Source organism: Perissodus microlepis, chromosome 13, assembly GCF_051167445.1.
Source record: "Perissodus microlepis isolate ML-2025 ecotype Zambia chromosome 13, ASM5116744v1, whole genome shotgun sequence".
Taxonomy (NCBI): domain Eukaryota; kingdom Metazoa; phylum Chordata; class Actinopteri; order Cichliformes; family Cichlidae; genus Perissodus; species Perissodus microlepis.
Genome location: NC_140473.1, coordinates 16,000,413 through 16,021,876, shown reverse-complemented (window position 1 = coordinate 16,021,876; position 21,464 = coordinate 16,000,413). Strand labels below are relative to the sequence as shown.

Genomic DNA, 21,464 nt, shown 5'->3' with positions numbered 1-21,464 from the left:
GTTCTCCCCGCTCCTGCCAGGATTTCCAATGGGTTCCTCCCTCACACAGATTAAAAACATGCACATTAGGTTAATTGGTGATTCTAAATTTATGTACCTCATGGGTGTCTATGAGGTGCCTAAAGTGCTTGTAGTGTATAGATAAAGCACTGTATAAATGTGTGGTTACATGTGGCTGTTATTCTAAAGTACTTTGAGTGATCAGTAAGAGTGGTGTAGACATGGCAGTTAATTTCTGCCTAATTATGTAAATCAGGCATTAGTAAATGGTTTGAGTTCTGGGGCTATTGGTTCTAGGGCTGCCACGATTAGTCGACTAGTCACGATTACGTCGACTATCAAAAACGTCGACAACTGATTTAATAGTCGACGCGTCGTTTGAAGCTTTGTAAGATCCCAAAAGACGCAGGAATAAGTAGTAGGATTTAAGAGTGTAATAACGGACTGAAACAGAAGATGGCAGCACTGCACGTACAAGGATGCCAGCTGCCGTTAAACCCCTGAAGAAGAAGAAGCTGTGTCCGGTATCGTATCTGTGTCCAAATTCAGGAACCGCATTCCTCCTGTGCCCGCATTTGTAGGCCGATTACGTTACAGCGACACGACGAATGCTGTCCAAATTCGAAGACTCCGACAAATGCGTCCGACAAATGCGCCCTTCATTTCCCCAGATTTGAAGGATGGGTCGGGTGTATACTTCGTGGCCCAACCTATCCCAGAATTCATAGTGTGGCTGCTAGTTAGTTTTAATATTACTCTTATTATTCTTTCTGGGTCACAAAATAAACGTTTAACATATTTTCAGGGGAGAATGTAACTGTATAAACCTCAAATATCTGCTCAGTTTATCAAGACACCACATATTTTCAAAAGCGCTCCGACGTTTTCGGAGACGTCTGTTACCCACCAGCTCGATAGCTAGCCGGGGTTCAAGGCTCACTAGAGCCCGTGAGAACACCGGACTCCTGGCAAATTGCTTTCAAACCCACCGCCGTCTCTCGCTACTCAGGTTAAACATATACAAGTCACTTGGATAACTTAAAACTGTTATTGTTTGGCTTTTTTCAGTATTTTATTAGTTCCTGAGTAAATCGGTTTGGCTGAGATTAAAGTTATAGTTTTTACACAGCTGAATAAACGTCAAGCAGACAACTGATTATCAGAAGTGTGAGATGCTGGAGAATATACTCCGGTGTCCTGTTATATTTTAGATAGCAAGGAGCAGACGGCTGAGTTTATTAAACTTCACCGAAACAATCTGCAAATTTCATTAAAATTTAATAAACTATCATCTTGTCTTTATTTTTAGTTAGCACATACCTTAAACACTTAAAGCTGTAAGCTAATGATAGTTATATAAGAGCAGATGCATGCTGGTGCAATAAGCTGTACGTTTTATGTCCAATGGATGCATGATCTGATTAATCGCAAAAATAATCGGTGACTAGTCGACTATCAAAATAATCGTTTGTAGCAGCCCTAATTGGTTCCCATTAAGTGTGTCTCACGCAAAACAAATAATGCTCAGTCTCTCATCGAGAATCCACTGCTTTGCATTGCATGTGAGCACTCAGTGTGAAAAAACTAAATGATACAGTGTATTAGTCCCGAGTGACTAATATGGACCGTTGATATTTAACCTTGTTTCCATTTTTTTTTTAAAATATTTTCATGTTGCAATTTATGAACTCATCATTTAACCACATAATGCGAAATGTATCATATCTGATACGTGAGTTGCAGCACAACTAAGGGGTGGTTCAGGCTCCCCTGATCCAGCCCCACCTTTATCAAAAAGTAAAGTTTTGAATCCAATCTTAAAGCTGGAGAGGGTGTCTCTCTCCTGAATCCAAACTGGGAGCTGGTTCCAGAGGAGAGGGGGCTGAAAGCTGAAGGATCTGCCTCCCATTCTACTTTTAAATACCCTAGGAACCACAAGTAAGCCAGCAGTCTGAGAGCACTTTGCTCTCTCACTGCAGGAAATACAAAACCGTAGTAAGACTTCCTAATGATTTGTAATGATTCTTAACATATTGCAACAACTAGCAAGGAGACTATACTTGGGGTATAGCAAGTGGTTATACAAAGTAGCAAACATTTGTTTCAAATGATGTTTGAGCCTAAGAGTTTTTATGTGATGTTCTTGGGAATGTCTTTTATCCTTTCAAAATTCCACATTTGCGGCATGTGTAATTACTCTAAACTATCAAATAAGCACAGTTACAGACTGAGTGACTGAGTGTCGTTACTGTGGACCTTTGTTTTTCCCCATACCATACAATCAAACACGACTTGGTGTCTGATGACTCAAGTCGAGTACTTTAGGAGCAGCCATACTGTATAACCCCAAAGCTGGCACCATCTGGTCCTTGCATCAGCCCAGATGCATAGGAGACTCTGGCCAAATAATCAAACCACAAATGAAATAAAACAGACATTTCTCCTGGTTCGCTGAGCCTATTTTGGGTCGCTACCAAAGCTCTGCAGCTATTAATGATAACTACCTCACAAGGTAGTTATAAATTTAATTGACTTGGACCAGTTTAACAGAAAATACACAGCAGCTTTGATCACAGGGGAGCTCATGTAATAAAATGCATGTCTCTGCCAGGGAAGAGAAGTCAGAGTAGAGAGAGTACGCTAAAGCGCAATTCACCCTGCTCTGTCATAATGAGTTGGCTGTATTTAATCACTGACAGTGTTTCTGACATTTCACGAATCTTCCTCCCTACCTCAGCCCCCTTCTGTCCCACACGTTTACGTAATGAAGGGGAAAAAGAAAGCTGTCCTTCAGCTCACTGCCAGAGTGCCCACGTGTGCATGTGGAGGAACCTGTATTCATTTATTTTACAAAAAGTGTTCATTTCTCTCTCATTGACAACCAAAATACAGAGTCACATGCAAAAAAACTGTTGTGGTTTTGAAAAGCAGTTCACATTAATTTTGAGTCATTTGACTTTTTCTGTTGTTGTTTTTTTTTGTTAATATCAACAATCAGGGATAAGCACAAGTGACTTCCTGTCAACTTCAACTACTGGCCAAGCATTATAGCCAGCAGGGGGCGACTCCTTCAAACTGTGCAAAAAAAACCCCAACAACTTACTGATGCCACATTTTACGTACAGTTTCTCACAACGCTAAGACTTACTTCTTTAAACCTTAGATCTTTTTCTAAAACAGTTTTCCAGCTGAAGTCACAATATGTCACATCAGACTTTTAAGAAAACAACACATCTTAAAATATTAACACTACTGAGCAATCATTACACACTCCAATAAAGGTACTGGAAAAACAGCTTTAAGGATATTTAACTTTCTAATCTGAAAAAAGTAAAACCAAAGTTGACTATGTCATGGTCCCCGTGCCTGACCGGCTGGTCCAGTGTGGCTACAAGTCTTCCATCTGTTTTCTTTTCCTCTCTCATTTCCCTCTCGCGTTCTACGCACTACCTGGGCGGAGTTCATTGCAGGCTCCCGCCTCTGATCCTCGCACCTGCAAACAATCATCTGCGATTTATCCCTCACTCAAGTTCGCTACTTAAGGCAGCAGCTGAGGATACCTCGTTGCTGGGTTATTGTGTAACCCTCGTCAGTGTTACTTCAGTTCTACAGCCTTTTTTGAGTTCCCTTCGAGTTTTTTCCTGACATTGATTCTCCTGTCCGTATGCTAGATTCTGCATGCCCCACCTGAGGATCTGTTGCCGTGACCCTTTCGTGAGTGTGGTGAGTCAGTGCCTAATGCCTAAACAAATGCCTAAATCAATGAAATGAAGCAACCTTTCAAAGAAGACTGGGTGAGAATTCCTCCACAACAATGTGAGAGACTTATAAAGTCACACAGAAAACAATTACTTGAAGAATTAAGAATCATTAGGGTGTAGTTAGTTGTCACAAGTCTACCTCTAGTCCTATGACAATCTTTCTTTGTCACATCATTGCATGTATTGCATATCTGGCGACACTTGCGCCTTATGCTATACTATACATGAGAAAGTGCCCAGTTTCACATTTTAAGTCACCCAACATAGTTATAAGGCATATCTTCCTCGTCGGCTTCTCACATGTTTCCCATTCATGTCCCGGCTTACTATGAACCCGGAACTGGCTTTTGCTGGTATAAGCAATTTTGAAACGCTGAGATGTCTGCCTCCTGTGGTTATTGTTAGTCATCACAAGTGCACATCACTGTGCAAGAAGTGTCTGAGGGAGCGAGAATGTGTTTAGAGTTTTGCAACAAGGTTAAAATGAGATCTGCAAACTGTGTCTAACTAGGTGAAAACTGTTACAGTCTCTGATACTATAAATTGGTGGAGACAATAGGCGTTATTGTTTTAGTAATTCAGAAATGTGTTATTATGATCTCACTGAGCATAAAACAGATGATAAAGCAGGATTGCTAGACTGTGCACCGTGGTCAAATCAAATTTGGGGAAAAAAAGAAAAGGAAAAACAAGATGGCAATGGCAAAAATGCCAACTTAAGACTTCAATACGAGACTTCACAATGCAGGGCGGGATCCTACTATGACACGGTTGCTATGTCCATCTTTTATTCTAGCTGTGACTCCAAAAAGTTTAGATACAATTTTCTTTCTGCTTTTCACCCAGGCTGGTTTGCAAATACTAATAAAGCTGGATTAGAAAGTGGGGGAATTTGACATAAATTTGTATGCACAGTTTGAAACTCTTAAAATAAAAAGCTCTGAAACGCAAGTCTAGATGTAGATCTAACTTACTAACCTGTGTAGTTTAACCTAATCACCTGAATGTAGGTTACTGAACTAAAAGTCTGACACTCAGTGGTGCTTGTGGTTATCTCCACTAATCCTCATCGTGACCCTTAGAATGCCATCACACAATCGTGGCAGGTTAAAGGTCAGCAGACAGACAAAGAGGTCACCATGGCAACCATAAGTGCTGAGCATCTCCACTGTTGTCTGTGAAAAGAGGGGGACACTGGCTTCAGACATAATGGGAGAATCGCTCTTACTTTGTGTCGTGCTAGTTAAATTTGGGAACAGTGAGGGCGTTGCTGCACACAGCTCTGAATATCTGCAGCCATCGCTGCTGCCTGGACTGCCAAGTCTTTAATGACACGTGCTACTCTTCTGACAAAGTGTGTACAAAGGAGGAGTAGGAAAGGTGCAGGAGATAAATGAGTTTGCATTTGAAGCTGGGCCAAGCTGGATGTAAGCAAGCTAGTTACTATTTGCACAATGTAGTGCCCAGCTGCAGCTCTATTGTCCTGAACTGAAAGCTGCCACCGCTATGTAATTATAGGTTACCCCAGACTTACCTAAAGTGTGCCTCACCAGGTGCATGGACTTGATAAACACAGTTACAGACAAAGACACCAATAATCACATGTAATAACTTACAGTATGTATGAACAAAATAAAGCTGTGCTTTCTGTTTTTTGTTATTTAAATTGAACTCATTTGATCTCATATATTTTATGAGACAACTTGGGGCAATGTAAAAGTACAAATAGGTTGCAGTGTAATTATGTGAACAATGGTCAAATGAGAGCAAGATACATGCTGATATTAAACAGTTAAATCAGATGAAAATTCTTGAATTCATAATCTTTTGATTTTGGCGGATATTGAAGGTTTTTCCTGTCAAATTAAGAGACAGCACAACTACCTGCGAGGGATATCTTTAAAATGGTGGAAAGGGCTGTGAGTCGCAGTGTTTTTAATTTCATTTAATGGTACTGACATGTAAACGTTAATAATAACTTTATCCCTGACAGCTAGCTTCTCCAGTGGATAAACACTGAGTCAGCATAGCTGGCTTGAAACATGTTAGGACTGTTTCAGTCAAATATACGCTCTACAAATAAAGTCTGTTCTCATTAACTCCACTATTTTATTTCTGGCAACAACGTGCTGACATGTGGATTTGTGTTTAGGACCAGGTGTCCTCACAGCCCAGTACGAGACAAAGCCACGAGGGGACCCTCAAACCTGAGCCAAAGCAGACAAATTCAACTGGAAAGCTTCGCTCTTACTGACCACTTCTCCTTCTTGCACGAACCATGGAAGCTCACAGATGTACTTTTTTCAAACATTATTTATTTTTCTTCTACTTTTCACTATGTGTTCTCAAAATGTTTTGTTTTGGGGGGTTTTTTAAGCAGTTTTGGCATATTTTTCTGTTTTGTGGCAGAGCAGAGTTTTTCCTGGCTCACAATGGGCCTTTGGGGGTAACAGGACAGTAAACACAACTGAGCAGTGAAGGCAATGAGTCTGTGTTACCTTATTTGACCTATTATTTTTTATTTATTTTTTTTTGTCACTTTTGACCATTTGATAAACAAGAATGTGAATTATGCAAATGAAGACTCAATTTAAAAAAACATTCAGAAAACAATTTTAAGACAATCCTGATAATTTTTATTTGGTTTTTGCCCCACCCTCTAAAATTTCTTAGAGGGTGGGGCAAAATTTGCAAGGGAAAAAACACCCTGAAGAGTAAAACTCAACCAAACCCTAGACAGGCAGCTCCATGTAATACAACCACGCACAGAATCCGCATGCCCCTACATGAACTCCTCTTTGGCCTCTGCACCTTCTTTTCCACACACTCAGAGTTAGAAACGTTTGCTGGAAGGGTGTGTGAGCTTGATTAGCAAGACTGGCCAGCGAGTGTGTCATTGTATTACTCACACTAGAGCACATATAAAGCACACAAACAGCAGTTATAACAGAAGACAAGCGATAAACTTGCTCAACCAGTTCAGCATTTAGAATAAGGCATAGGATGAAGTTCAGGACTCCACCTACATTTCACCAGGATGACAGCATTCACCCAACGCTTCGCTTGCAACGCTTGGTGCAGGCTCCATGACAGTAGTCATTTTCAATTTAAAAACCTGTTTTCAAGCCACAAACACAAGCACTGCTGTATGGGAGGCAGCAGGCCAATGTGATGTCAGTTAAGAGCAAAACAACTGGGCTCTGTTGTTTGAATAAGGGTGGGTCAGCAGTTCTACGTCACTCTGTACACTGTCATCCAGCAATGACATTGTACATGCAAGCCCTCATAAAAACATGCACAACATCAAGAGTCACCACCAGATATGCTGTAAGTGTGTCACTGAGTCGCTCAGCAACTCAGCACACCCTCCACCCACACACACAAACACACACACATACACACACACACACACACACTGACCTACAATTCAGGGTAATCCCAATAGCATGGCTGCAAATCTCTCCCTGGCCTGATCTTTCCTTCCTCACCCACTCTCATACTGGAAATAGAAGTCTCTACTACTAAGAATGCAGGTGTTATATAATCAGCCCTAATCTGTTTCTGTCAATGCTACTGCTCTAAGGGTTCTGCTAGGACATGCATGCACGCTTGCACATACATGGACCCTCACACACAGTTGTTCACTCACCCCTCACTACAACAGTTTGACTAGAAAAGTGGTTGAGAAAGGTAAAACTTCACAACAGAGTATACTGTATATGTGAGAAACTGAAATAAAGTGGGCGGAGGTCTTGGTGAATCTGCAAAGTAACGCTGGCCAAAAAATATGCACCATGGTACTAGTTAACTTTCTGTTGTCTCACTGTATCTCACTGTACTATTACTGTTATCAATAATATTTCTGAATAACTAACCCTTGGCTCATAACTCATTCTTCAGTCAGAAGCAAATACATAATTTTAATGTTATTATTACAAAGAAATATGATCCACAGCGCTCCTTGGGCCAGGGAAAATGAATCATTAAGTCAGTGAACTGTCACAGAACTTCAGCTCATTGCTTAGTGACACTGGAGTAAAAGTAGGACAGCTGGTGTTTGCACGATAATAGTTGAATCATTTGGCATTCAGTGACCACTGTAACTAGTTGCAGCAATTAACTGGTAACAAAAAAGGTTGAGTGCGCAACATGCTATGGGCGACAGCTTGGGTTGCAAGGCAATTGCACAAGTTCTAAGGTGGGTGGCACCCTGTCCTTTTTGTGGTTGGATTTGAACTGATTGCAATCAGTCTCAGGCAGATTAGCGAAGCTCTGCAAACAACTATTCTAATTCATAAATGCAGACAGACTGACGACACATTGCAATCAATCAGTCTGCATCAATGTGTCCCCTTTGGGGTTATGTCAGGAAGGCCATCGGTGAAAAACTGCCAAATCAAACATGCGGCGCTACCCGCTGTGGCGAACCCTCGTGACAAGGCCAGTGAGTGTAACTCGTGTGGACTGAACTGGTTGTCAACTGGTTGTATTCTGGTTATTTTCCTATATAAAAGCAAGGTTGTCATTTTGCAATTAAATCAATGTCCTGAGCAATTATTTGTGCAGGTATTTCAGAATTTCTGTTTCAAATCTATGAGGTTCTAGTTCGACCCTGAATGCAGTGAATTTGAATTTCTGTTTAGTGTCATTTTCTGTGTATGCAGACAGGAACAGATTTAAAATTTTTACCAATTTATTACAGTTAATCTCTGTATTACCACAAACAGATTGCATTTAAATGCCAACTTGACCCCATTCACATACAAACTGAAAGCAGTCTTGCGTTCTATCATCCTCTTGACACGGCAAAGTTGGTTTGAAGACAGCAACTGATTGCGAGTGGTTTACACAGGGGCTTCCATTTCTAAATCAACCATTTCAAATGCAACAAGATGACACGTTCATTGCACACAGTTGCAGTTGTGTATTCTCTCCACTGACTTTGGTACATGTTAGAACTAATTTTAGGTTTTAATGGTCACGTTCACAGCAGGTATAGATCAGGTATGGAGCCAGTTTGCAACCTTACATGCTCCTGTCCTCAAGTCTGAGTTTTTGCCATCAGATGTGACCTCCTCCACTTATTAAAGCACATTTTGTATTTGCTTTCATGTGATTCCATTACTCTGTTTATTACCCACATTGCCTGTTTTTAGTCTTTTCATTGATATATAATTAAGTATCTGGCTTTCATCTTTCTGTCAAAAGCAATTCATAAACCCTGTTTTTGCTCTTTATTAAAGTTTATTATTATAATATTATTATTATATATATATACATAACATAATTTCAAGGCATCCTTATTCGATTCACTGTTTTATCATAAAATATGTCCTTTGGTAACTTGGAGAAAAAAAACATGAAATCTCTGTAACTACTTACCCCTTCAGAAACACTTGTAGGCATCACATGCAATCCATAAAATAGTTATAGTCTGGATTGCACCATAGATTGCATACACACACAAATACACACACACATGCATTCGCACACAAAAGACCAATCCTCCAACCACGTGCTGAACGGCTGCCAGTCATGTGACAGCTTCTTCCCCTCTCTCAACACAGGGTATTTTCTCTGTTCTCACAAAGTGGCCTTAACAACTATTCGCCAACCCCTAACCCTGACCTAACCTTAAAACATGCCTTCAGCACGCTGGACTTTTTTTGTGGCCCCCATAATGGGGACATGCCCCCAAAATGTGACATGGTAAACAGATTTCGGTCCCCATGGCATGAGTAATACCTGGTTCACACACAAATATGCTCACTTCCCCTTTCACCCTGTGCATTTCCCTACGAATAACAGGAAGACGGTGTGAAGTTCAGCAAGTGGCATCTGTTGAGACCCACAGAGAGAATTCACAATAGGAAAGTGAAACTTTTTGTTTCAACTGTCTGGTCTAAGTCAACTCATGATCACTACTATTTGCTAGCTGGCGGCTGGGAAACCTCAGAGATCAAAAGCAATGCACTCAGACAACAGCAACCACAGTTTTGTCAGCTGATTCAGATCAGCTGTATATTCAAACTCAAATCATTCTCTAAATTTACCTTACATGCTGAGCAATGTCTGAGTTGCTATCAAATGTAGTAAAAAAGAGGCAGTAGGCCTCACCTGTGCAGCAGAGTGAGTGTGTGGAGATGAAGGTCTTCTCCTCTTCAGTTCCACGCATTTCCTCAGTTTACAGATTTGGTGACCGGTCCTGCGGTTGAGGCAGCAGCTGCACTGGCCGCAGTTGATCTTCCTGAGGCACGGCTCGCATTCCCCACACCTGCGCCGCTTTTTCCCCTCCTTCCTCAGCAGTTTTGAAGCGGCCCAGGCGAGCGAGCAGGCCCCCTCTTGCGCCCAGGATCCGGGTTGAACAGATAAGCTGGGGTCTCCGTAGCCGGCCTCTGATTCAGTCTCGAAAGAAAAAGAGGATCGAGTGCTCTCTGAGCTGCAGGAGAAGGTGGAGCTGCTGTCCAGAGAGGGAGTGGAGATCTTTGGCACCAAATCCTGCTCTGGCACTGCTACCTGAACCTTGCTGAGGTTTAGTTCTAACTCGGTTGAAGGGGCAGCCAGCTGGGAAAGTAGTGCTGAGGACCCCAAAGGTACAGCCTTCTGGCTCTTGTGCTCCAGTGGCTCTTGAATGAATTCACTATCTTTGGTTTGTGACTCTGCTGGTGTGCAAGCTAGACTTTCTCCTTGATTAGGAAGCACCTCTTGGCTCTGTGGCTGGTGTGGTTCCCCGTGGCAGGAATCCCTCATATTGCTAGGTTTGAGGGAGTCTGTACGGATAATAACTGGCATATTTCTTTTCACTACAACCGCCTGCACCATCAGGGCTGCTTCAGTCACAACTGAGCACCCTGGAATTTGAGGTTTAGCACCATGAGTGGCAGGTTGAATATCTATCTTACTCAGAACTTTGCCAAGTGACTCTGAGGTGGAAGGGGCTTTGGTGGGATTTGAGGTAGCTGTGTTGGAGACCGGTAGCACACAAGCAGGTAATTCTGACTGTGCTGTCAGTCCCTTGTTAGAATGAGGTGGATCTGGGGTTTGACAGGCTGGAGTGCCAGTTTGGGGGTGCGCAGGAATGATGGAAACATCATTCTCCTTCTGTTTCCTTCCTCCATCTTTATTCTCACAATTACCCAACCTCCAAGTGATGTCCTCAATCTCTTCCACTGTCTCTTTTTGCCTCTGAACTGGCTTTGTTGCTTCTATTCTCTCTTTCCTCTCATGATTTATCTCCTCTCTTCTCTCATCATCAGGTGTGACTCTTTCATCTGTTGTTTTATCTTGCAATATCAGGACGTTGTTTTGCTCTTGCTGTGCAGTACACACATTATCTTCCTTACCATCGCTGGCAGGATGATCAAACTTTTTTCCAAGGATAGCTGAAGTGTCATTTCCCTCACAGTTGCCCTGCACCTCCAGTGAGCCTGTAGTGGTTGACTCTGAGGACTCAGGAGGTGCTTCTTTACTCCTTTCACTGCAGAGTTTTATTTGTCCATCAGCATCATCAACCTCTGGGGCTCCAGAGACACTCTTCAGATCACCTTTACTGTTATGGCTGTCAGTAATTTTCTCTTGCTGGGTTATAGGACCATCACAGCTGTTCTGCACACAGTCTTCCAGTGTGTTATTACACAGTGGTGAATCAGCTTTAAAAACGCTGTCCTCTTTAGCACCTTTGACTCCGAGACCCTGGTCTTTGACATTTTCAGGAGTCTCAACCTCCGTTTTTGGACCAACTTCCTCGTCATCACAATTTTCCAGTTTCTCTGCTTCCTCATCAGGAGTTGAATCGTTGATTCTGGTACTTGGTCGCTGGTTTCTTTTGTTTCCGTGCTGGGGTGCTGATCTTCTCCTAGTGCTCCCCCTGCTGTACTTCCCTCTACTGCAAGGTTTAGGAGGCTGGCAGGAAGTAACAGACACTTGTGTACCCCGCTGGGACTTCCTTCGCCCCAGGGGGTCTTGTAACTTGCCACAGTGGTCAGGCGGATTGTTCGCCCGTCTAAGCCTTGCAGATCCTGTTACATTTAGGGAATGGTTCACTCTGCTGGGGGACCTCCTGGGACCTTGAGCAGCAGGTCTGCTAAACTCTCTTCCATGGGGACTTTGGCTTGACTGTGCTTGGGCCCTGGTTTTTGAACTTCTGGGTTCTCTCGATGTTTTCTGGGTCCTCTGTGCAGCTCTTCCTCTGGTTTTATTTGAACTGCAAGTTTGTCTCTTGGTGCGGATCGCTTTCTGGGTGTTCTTCCTCTGAGTAGATGTCTGTATCCTGGTGGGTCTGGTAGTAGCAGGCATGGCTGAGGGTATGAAAGGGAGGATTTCTGGCAGCCAGCATGGGAGCCAGGTGAATGTTTATCTTTTGCTTAGCACACAATTTTTCTTTCTTAAAAAAAAATCCTCCTCTTCTGTATTTTGAATGCAAACTATGATGCTACCCTGATTTTGCTATTGCAGTGCATGACCTAAAAAAGGGAAAACAAATGTCACAATTGTGCGTTTTCAGTGTAATAATGACAAACTGTTCATGCACTCAAACACCACATGGCTATAACAGTGTAATAACTACAGGAAACGACAGCTTTTCCAAGCATTGTGTACAAAGACGAGTCAGATAGGTTGACGTTAATATAATAAAATATTTTGAGTATCATAAAAACAAACCAGCTATATATAAAAACTATAGCTTCCACAGTGCCTTAACAGTTTAAAGGGCAGACACGTTGAAGAGCACGGGGCTCTGGCCGGAGGTCGGATCCTGTTTTCGTCTTTCTGACTGACGGAAGAGGGGGTTATTACCGTGGAAGAAAAAAAAGCGCCTTCAGCGTCGCTTTCAATTACTGTTTTGCACTTGACCGCTGTCAGTAAAATTACAGAGGTGATAAGAAAACCGGAAAAAGGCTCACTTTCGTGAAGCCTGTTCTGTCGCCGGTGTTGTTGTATTTACACGTTTACAGCTGAAATGCTCTACATACCACAGAAAGAGAGAGAGAGCGAGAGAGACAGTTGCACTGTCTGAACTGCTAATAATACCCCGCTCCAGCGAGACAGCGAGACCTTGTATTGGTTTCCCTCCTCGGCAAATATAGAGCGCTGGTAAGTTCAATCCTCTTCACACGATGACACATGGACATGATATGGGAAGGAGCACCGACGGCGTGAATACGCAGCGACGGGGAATGGCTGGTTTTCGGCGTGCTTCGTGTAGCCTTTGGGAGCACGACACCCGTTAAAATGTAAATCCCTCTTATGTCTATCCATTCAGGGCAGCCCCGCTCACACTCCCTCCACCAGACGCAAGCAGGCTACAGTCACTCCGCTGGCTAAAAAACTCTCGTCTGCTTGAAGGGAGCGGGGGGAAAACCTGGAGTGGAACACACTCCGTTTCGCTTCAACCAGCCGCCTGTATTTCAGTATTACAGTCACGGTGTTAGCATGCGGCGTGGTCGCTAATGGGTACTTAGCTAAATATTAATTAGTTAATTAATTAAGCGAGTTTTCTTCTTTTTCCTTCGTTAATAATTAAAGAAAGACGCTGGGTAATATTTTAGAATATTTCTAATAATTTTAAGGCAAATTTCGTCTCACCGGTGACGTTTTACTTTGCGATATAAATCTCACGTCGATATCAAAGATATTCATAAAGCTATATAAAAAAAAACACAACCATCCTCTTACGTCATAGTTGCGACGTCGTTCGCCGTCATTATCGCGCGACTTTTTTTCTGCTGAAGCCGTCAGTCTGTGGGCGAAGGGCATGAGCGTGCTCACCCTTGTCAAAGCCTCATATCGATCTGCATTTGCGGCATTTAAACGTGACTTTCAGCCTTTCGGCTGACTGACGAAGTGTGGGCTCGATAAAAGCCAAGAGTATCTAGAGGAATGAGAGAAACGAGAGAAGGAGGCGACTCAGCGAAGGAACAAAATATTTGTTGACTTTAATTCCTTGTTCGGACTTATTAATAGTTCTGATTATACTGTGAGTATGGTTTTTAAGACGTCCATGGGTGCTGTCGTCTCTTAGCTCCCTGCTACTTGTGACTACTAACCTTCACAGTGGAGCAATTTCTCAGTGACTAACCTTACACAACCTCCATTTGGCCATTCAAAAAGGACAGCTGGCTTTGCTTATGGGCCCAATTTTGTATATTTTAAGCAATACCTTAAAACGACACCCACATGCTCACAATCTCATTTTCCTTTGCAGTGTTTTTACCGAACCGTAAAGTCATGGATTTGGCAGATCACTGAGCAGGGACGATGACATCGGAGGCTGCGGTCTCCACACGCCCCACCATGAGCAGCACCCCTTCCAAGGGGGACTACCACTGGGTCCGCTCCTTTGTGGCTGGAGGTAGGGTCTGACACATCGGCTTACAAGCAGTGATGTCTCCAGTCACACAGTTTCTTTGCCTTAATTTATTTTTTATGAATGAAGCCAGATTCATTCATCGTTATTACTGATAATAGTGGTGGTGGTTATCACTGTTATCTCACAGCAAGAAGGTCTTGGGTTTGAATCCCATTTCCATGAAGCTTGCAAGGGTCTCCACTTCCTCCCACAGTCCAAAAACATGCATGGTTTTAGGTTAAGTGGCAATTCTAATAAGGTGACGATCAATGTGAGTGCCTCTGTCTGTTTGTTTTTGCTAGCACCAAAGTACAAAGTGTTGCATGTGACCAACAAAATAAAATGAACTTTGTAGACCAATAAACTAATAAAGCTACATAAATTGTAGGGGGGAAAAAGTTAAACATTCTCATCTGACCTGGTCTTCAGCTAAAACGAGGGTGTGTCTCTGGCAGGTGTAGTAGTCAACAAGAAAATACTCTATATTTCTCCTTTAACTAAAAGTTAGATTTTCACTTCACAGTTCAAAATTTACACCTGATATATGAGTAATAAGAAAAACATTAACATCACATAGTATAACAGCTTTGTAAAAGTACCAATTAAAGTGCACTCCAACACTGTTTGATTAAAGAACATGAGCACTTTCCTGCTAAATTAATCATTATTTGCATATTTCATCTCTGTAGCTTTAGTGCAACTCTCATGTAATACCGATGTTGGCTCAGATTGGCCGATCTTGTTTGGACAGGTTACCTGTGTGTCTGACTTGCCACAAAATGTTAAATGTTTGACATTGTTGTGCAAGAAAAGGGCAATTACTTTTGCTTGTTAGTTGTAGATAAATAAAAAGAAAATACCAATCATTCATCTGTTTCTGAATGGCATTTGCTTTGTTTTTAGGTGTAGCAGGATGCTGTGCCAAGACTACCATTGCTCCTCTGGACAGGGTCAAGATTCTTCTTCAAGCCCAGAACCCCCATTATAAACATCTGGGTAAAATAATAATAGTAATAATATTGAGCTAACAAGTGTTTGCTTCCACATGTCTGTATAGGAGTGAAACTTTAGGACTTTCTTCGCAGGAGTAATTTCCACTCTCAGAGCTGTGCCAAAAAAAGAAGGCATCCTTGGCTTGTACAAGGGTAATGGGGCTATGATGGTCAGGATATTTCCTTACGGAGCCATCCAGTTCATGGCCTTTGACAAATATAAAAAGGTACAGTATGCATTTTATTGTGGAGTGCTGCTGTCAAAGGTCAAAGCTATAAAAATGATTAAACCTCATGCTGTGTGCTTTAATGTCCGTGTATTTTGTGCTGTATTGGCATCACAGCATTCGTTTCATCTTTGCATTGTTTTATTGGTTCGTTGATTTTCTACCCAGGCTGATGTTGTCAATATTCCCTTTACAGCTGCTAAGTAAACAGATAGGCATCTCTGGACACATCCACCGCCTCATGGCAGGATCTATGGCAGGTGCTGATAATACCTAGTCTGTGACAGTTGGGTGTCATGCACTCCTCTGACGTAGATAATGTGCCTTCCTCTAAGCTAACCATCATTGCTATTTGTTCCTCTTTAATTACTAACTATGTTTAAATGTTTCACATACAAGAGTCCGCTGTGAGTCAGTGTGTTCTTTGTGTGTTTTCAGGGATGACTGCAGTGATATGCACTTACCCTCTGGATGTAATCCGAGCCAGGCTGGCCTTCCAGGTGAAGGGAGATCATCGCTACACTGGAATTGCTAATGCTTTCCACACCATCTACCTTAAGGTGATCTGCTAGTGATCAAATAAGCGTCTAATAAACTAAATGCTCTTCACACAAGATTGTAGCCTTTAATTTAAGATCAGCTCAATTTGCCTGCAATACCCGTTTTTACATTTGCTTCTTCTTTTTTTGTGAAGGAGGGAGGCGTCTTGGGCTTCTACAGGGGACTTACTCCAACACTTATTGGAATGGCGCCTTATGCAGGTGATTTTTGGAAATATTTTTGATGCTAGTATGTGAAGGACAACATAAAATGCATTTTTCCCTCCCACATATATAACCAGTGTGGGTTCTGTTGCATTGTATGCTCCTAGGTCTGTCTTTCTTCACCTTCGGGACCCTGAAAAGCCTGGGTTTGAAACATTTCCCAGAGCTGCTTGGACGGCCTTCCTCAGACAACCCCGATGTGCTCATTTTGAAAACCCATGTCAATCTTCTCTGTGGAGGGGTTGCGGGGGCTATTGCTCAGACGGCATCGTAAGTGACTGGTTAATTTGCGATGCCCAGCAGGGCTTTGCTGTTGATTAGACTGATTGACTGATGTTTCATGTGTCACGCTGTATGCCGTCTCACTAGGTACCCTTTGGATGTGGCTAGAAGAAGAATGCAGTTAGGCGCTGTGCTTCCTGACTCAGAGAAATGTGTGTAAGTATCACTGTTGTTCGCTACATTCGCCTCATTTATATGTTACAAATAGTTAAATATTTATTTTCCTAGTATAAAGACAAGATGTTTTAATTTTAAAGTGGAAAGAAAACAAACAAAGAAAAAAAATAGGTGTTTTTTTTAATGTGGTCTGACATGATTTTACATTCACTGGTCACTTTATTGCTTGCCCTGGGTTTGAGGCCTTCAGAGCTGCCCTAATTATTCATGGCATAGATTCACCAAGTTGCTGGAAACACTCTGCAAAGAATGCCATGTTTAATGATGGCATCACACAGCTACTGCAGATTCATCACCTGCACACTGATGATGCAAATCTCCTCTTCCACTGCATCCCAGTTGGATTGAGATCAAGTGCCTATAGAAGCCGTTTCATTCATGTCATGTTCAAGAAAGCAGTTTGAGCGGATCTGAGCTTTAGAAAACTATCATTCACTGGATAATTTTCCCTTTTTTGGGAGCATTCACTGTAAACCTTAGAGATGGTTGTGTGAGGAAAGTCCCAGTAGATCAGAAAGATTCAGACCAACCCGTCTGGCACCAACAACGATGCCACTTTCAAAATCACTTAAAACACGTTTTTTCTGATGCTCAGATTGAACTTTGGCAGGTTGTCTCGGCCATGTCTGCATACCTAAATGTATTAATTTGCTGCCATCTGATTGGCTTACTAGAGATTTGCATTAAACAGTTAAACAGCTGAGCTTGACAAAGTGGCCAGTGAGTGTATGCAACACATTCAGAGAGAAATGAAGGGGTAATTGGTTCTTAGGTGTAATGTCGTACTGAGGGTAATAATAGAAAAACACCTCACACAACACAGCGCTGATTAAGTTAACCTTTTTTTTTTCATAAGTCGCTCATCAAGCTGAATAAATATTTGATTCTTGTGTCTTTGCTTTTAAAAGCACATCTGATTATAATAGTCTCAGTTTTTATGCATTCTGTAACAAGAGCTCCATAATAAATAACATTTGTCTCCCATTTACGTCTTTCACTTCCTTGGTAGTGTTTGTACATTGACTGCTTAAAAAGGTTGATTTCACATTTGGTTTTGTGTGGTTAACTTAATGATTAAAAAGGAGAAAATTCCTGAGGTTTTGTGCTTGTTTAGTCTAGATATGGTACTATTGATTAAAAAGGGAAAAAAAAGGGCCGACATTTTTAGTACTGTAGTAGTAACTGAGTTATAAAGCTACAGCTACATACCATTCATAGCTGTAAAGTTCACAGATGCCAGTATAAACACTTCTCACCCTTCTTGTGTTCTGTTTACAATGTTATGTAAAAAAATTTTTGGATGTTTGCACAAGTTCCAGTTCATCGGTCACTACCAAAGACAAGTTTTTGTGTGATTACAGCTGATTTATGCAACCTCAAAGGTCACGAATAAAAATGGCAAATTTTTCGTGTTTCAAAAAAACAAACATTATTTAAGGCAGTTTGCTTAGGTTAAAAACTTTGGAGATTAAATCATTTAAATCTGTTCCCCATAAAGACAACCTCAGTATATATCAATTAAAAACGTGGTTTGATGACTGTTAGAATAGTTCAAGGATACCCTGAGCACCTGAAATATGAAGGAAACCGCTCAGTTCGTTTTCAAGGGATAAAGAGTTAAAAAAATACTGTTTTTCTTTTCTCTTCTAAAAGGTGTATTTATTTATGTATTCTGTCTTTACCTAAACAGATCACTGATCAAGACACTAAAGTACGTGTATAATACGTTTGGGGTGAAGAAAGGATTGTACCGAGGCCTTTCTCTCAACTACATCCGCTGTGTCCCCTCCCAGGCCGTGGCCTTTACCACCTATGAGTTCATGAAGCAGGTCCTCCACCTGAACTAGTGGCTGTTTTTTGTACCTCCCAGGCTGCACCCAGGCCTTTGTGCTCCTAGACTTAATGCCAGCCGACTTCAACGCTTCCTTCATCTGAAGGTTGCTCACTATGTCTTAAACTCCTGAGTGCAGGAACTGCCTTTTCCTCACCGAAAAAGGGATTTGAATATGAAATGAAAAGGCAACTCCATGTCTGTCCTGTTTCATTCCTTCTTACTTTTTGCTTTGGTAATTCAACAACTCATAATTTTTTTTTCTTCTTTCATGCTCATAAATGGGTGTAACCTGCCCCACAGTAACCCTAACATTATTTCTTTTTAAAGCTGCATCATTCACAGCGCGCAGTGATCTGAGAAATGCATTTTTATAGTGGTGTTTTCTATGTTCTGACCTGGTGAAGAGATTTTAAGATGCATAAAATGATCCAACTAAGCTCTCTAAAGAATAAATATATATATATATATATATATATATATATATATATATATATATATATATATATATATATATATATATATATATATATAATTTTTTTTTTTTTTTTTTTGTACAGAGAATAGGAATGTGTTGACGTCTTTATTATTTGTCATATCTTTATTTTATTTTAATGTGGTAAAACGTAGCTTTGGCTGAAAATTGAGAGTAATTGTAAAATAAGTTAAAGTATTTTGCAGATTTAAAGCTTAGTGTTTAATTATAAACTGCACAACTTAAGGAAATCTATAAGTTGTGCATTATTTTTTTTTGCCCCCCCCTTTTTTTTTTTTTCTTTCTTTTTTGCTCATTTTTCGTGCATATTTTTTAGAGATGCTGTGACATGTGTGGTACATGACTTTTATTTTGAAACAATCCCTTATTTTACTGCCAGAATACTTAATTAGAGCAGTTACTGTGTACATGTTCAAATGCTGAAAGACCCTTGCTCTTCTGTTTAACGTGCTCTTAGATGTTTAGTCTGTGTTTTTGATTAGACTGAATTGTGTCCACCGTTGATCACTGGTGTTCACACAGATCTTTTGAGATGCTGAGATTTTGATATAATGTGGATTCTGGGCTGATATCGTGGAGGGACACGATTGCCAGATGGGACTCAGGAGTAATTTGCACTTAATGACTCTAGCTGTATTTATTGATTTAGCGACCTGTTGCCACTGGGTGGCAGCACTGATATGTTTTGTTTACTGTTGGCAACATTCATATGAAATCAACAACTTCTTGACAGATTAAGGAACTTGGGTTTGCTTTTAACCACAAGAAGTCATTCAGATAGTAATAATCATACATGCTGTGTTTCACTGGAGTTTCACTGTGACTGTTTACATTTATTGTCCAAGAGGAGAAAAAAAGCGAATTAATTACTGAAGAAAAAATTATGTTTGGATCTTTTTCATCACATGCCTTCAAGTCACCAATAATAAGGATCCTTAATTGTTGATCAGGCATCCTAGTTTTATTTAGCCTCTTGCCTTTCTCTGCATTCAATATCTCACTTCTTCAGAGTGATTAGTATGTTTTATTAAACATTTGTCTGCGTGAGTCAGCTGATGCCTCAGCTTTAACATGTGTGCGTGCATGTGTGTAGGTATATATGAATGGGGCGGGGAAGTGCAAATGGCAGATTCTTAAAATGGTGCTTTCCACCATTATGGGTTTGTGAGTCTTTCAAATGAAGCCGTGTCTGCATACTCTTTATCACAGTTTGCTCATGCCCATCACAGAGGGATTTTCCCCTAATATACACCTCTCAGTCTCATTTGAATATCTCCTAGAGAGGTGCGCTGTTTTACGTCGACAGCTCAGCTGCAAATTTGTACAGAAGATAGCTTTTTTTTTTTTTTTTTCTTCTGATCTGCTGTCCGTTCATAGAGTAATTTATTGCTTAATCCACTGAAGTCCCAGAAGATCCAGTTTAAAGTGTGGACAGGTTCAAACTGGTCTTTAATCATTCTGTTGGAAAGCACACTTGAGGGGTCAGAAAGCACTGTTGTAGCATATTGAAATGTGCTGACATTTTGGGCAGCTTACACGCTCTAAAGACTCGGTGTTAGACACAGACTTGTGACTAAAGGTGTTGGGAAAAAAGTCTAAAAATGTAGGAAAGCAGACTTCTTCCATATCAAAAGTTTCAAATGTAAAAGTGCAGGTGACGAAGTCCTCTGTGTGACTTCAATAAACAAATACAGTACACCTACATTGTTGGACTTACTGACATACTAATACCAAGTTGCAGCTACTTTCAGGAAACAGACCTTTCAGCAGTCATTCGTCCAGAGTGCACAAATGCTTTCATCATTGTTTTTCATACCGTTCCTCTTATTTCCATATTGGGTTTTTTAAAAACAGCTTTCCCCTCACTCGATGCTCCTACTGCCCACTGCCACTGGTAATGGATTGTTATTGTTCGGGTGTTTATGTGGAGAAGCACTGCCGGGCTAGACGGGGCTGAAAGAATATCTTTTTTTGTTTTAGAAATGAACAATGAAAATGCCTTGTTTTGTTTGTTTGTGAGCTTTATTTTCTGACTTTGTACTTGTTCAGTTTTACTGGCCATGCTTTTTAAAAGCAGTGTCTGAATGATATAATTACATGCCATCTTCTTAAAACAGCACGAGGTCTGGTATCTTTATTTTTGTCTTTGATTTCACGTTTCTTCTGAAGATGCTGTCCCTTACTACTCCATCCAAGTATGAGGAGCAGGAGTTTCTTTCTCCTTGCTTTTATCATTTACGAGAGGAAAAACACTTTTGAATCCAGTCAGTGACGAAGCAACAACTTCATTCCTTTTCCCACTCTGAGTTTGGCACGTATAGCTCCTTTTTCATGTTGACGTTATAGTTTCCCCCCCCTTTAAAACCACACAGGGGGACTCTCTGATGCATTTGCATTTATTTTACTAAAACTACCATCCACTGTTGTCCCATGGCACCTAGTGATTTGATTTGTAAATGAGACACAGATGCAAAAGATACACCTAATAGAGACTCATATGTTTTTTGATACAGTTTCACATCAAATTAGTTAAAGTCAGTTAGTGTTTTAATGTAGGTTGTCGTGCTCGTCTCTGTTTTCCTAAAG

General features: G+C 41.1%; 2 protein-coding genes across 4 annotated transcripts in view; one reads left to right on the top strand and one right to left on the bottom strand.

The window, feature by feature from the left end:
* tet1 (tet methylcytosine dioxygenase 1) overlaps positions 1–13,105 on the bottom strand; it is a 36,701-nt gene extending 23,596 nt beyond the window's left edge. Inside the window, exons 1-2 of one of the 2 annotated variants that reach the window (XM_084947940.1) lie at positions 12,816–13,105; positions 9,879–12,223 (exon numbers count right to left, since the gene is read on the bottom strand). In XM_084947940.1, coding sequence (XP_084804066.1) covers positions 9,879–12,056 — 2,178 coding nt within the window. In that variant the 5' untranslated portion in view covers positions 12,057–12,223; positions 12,816–13,105. Of the gene's footprint in view, positions 1–9,878; positions 12,224–12,733 lie in introns of both variants that reach the window. The other variant, XM_084947939.1, reaches the window with a different exon arrangement.
* slc25a16 (solute carrier family 25 member 16) lies at positions 12,763–18,832 on the top strand. Of its 2 annotated transcripts, none has more exons than XM_084947943.1 (10): positions 12,763–12,854; positions 13,966–14,112; positions 15,013–15,105; positions 15,195–15,328; positions 15,525–15,588; positions 15,767–15,888; positions 16,023–16,089; positions 16,200–16,362; positions 16,462–16,530; positions 18,242–18,832. In XM_084947943.1, the coding sequence occupies exons 2-10, from the start codon at positions 14,019–14,021 to the stop codon at positions 18,396–18,398; spliced, it is 963 nt and encodes a 320-aa protein (XP_084804069.1). In that variant the 5' UTR covers positions 12,763–12,854; positions 13,966–14,018; the 3' UTR covers positions 18,399–18,832. The 2 variants fall into 2 exon arrangements, with proteins under 2 accessions (XP_084804069.1, XP_084804067.1); XM_084947941.1 differs by lacking the exon at positions 12,763–12,854 and adding an exon at positions 13,191–13,737.
* The last annotated feature ends 2,632 nt before the right edge of the window (positions 18,833–21,464 follow it).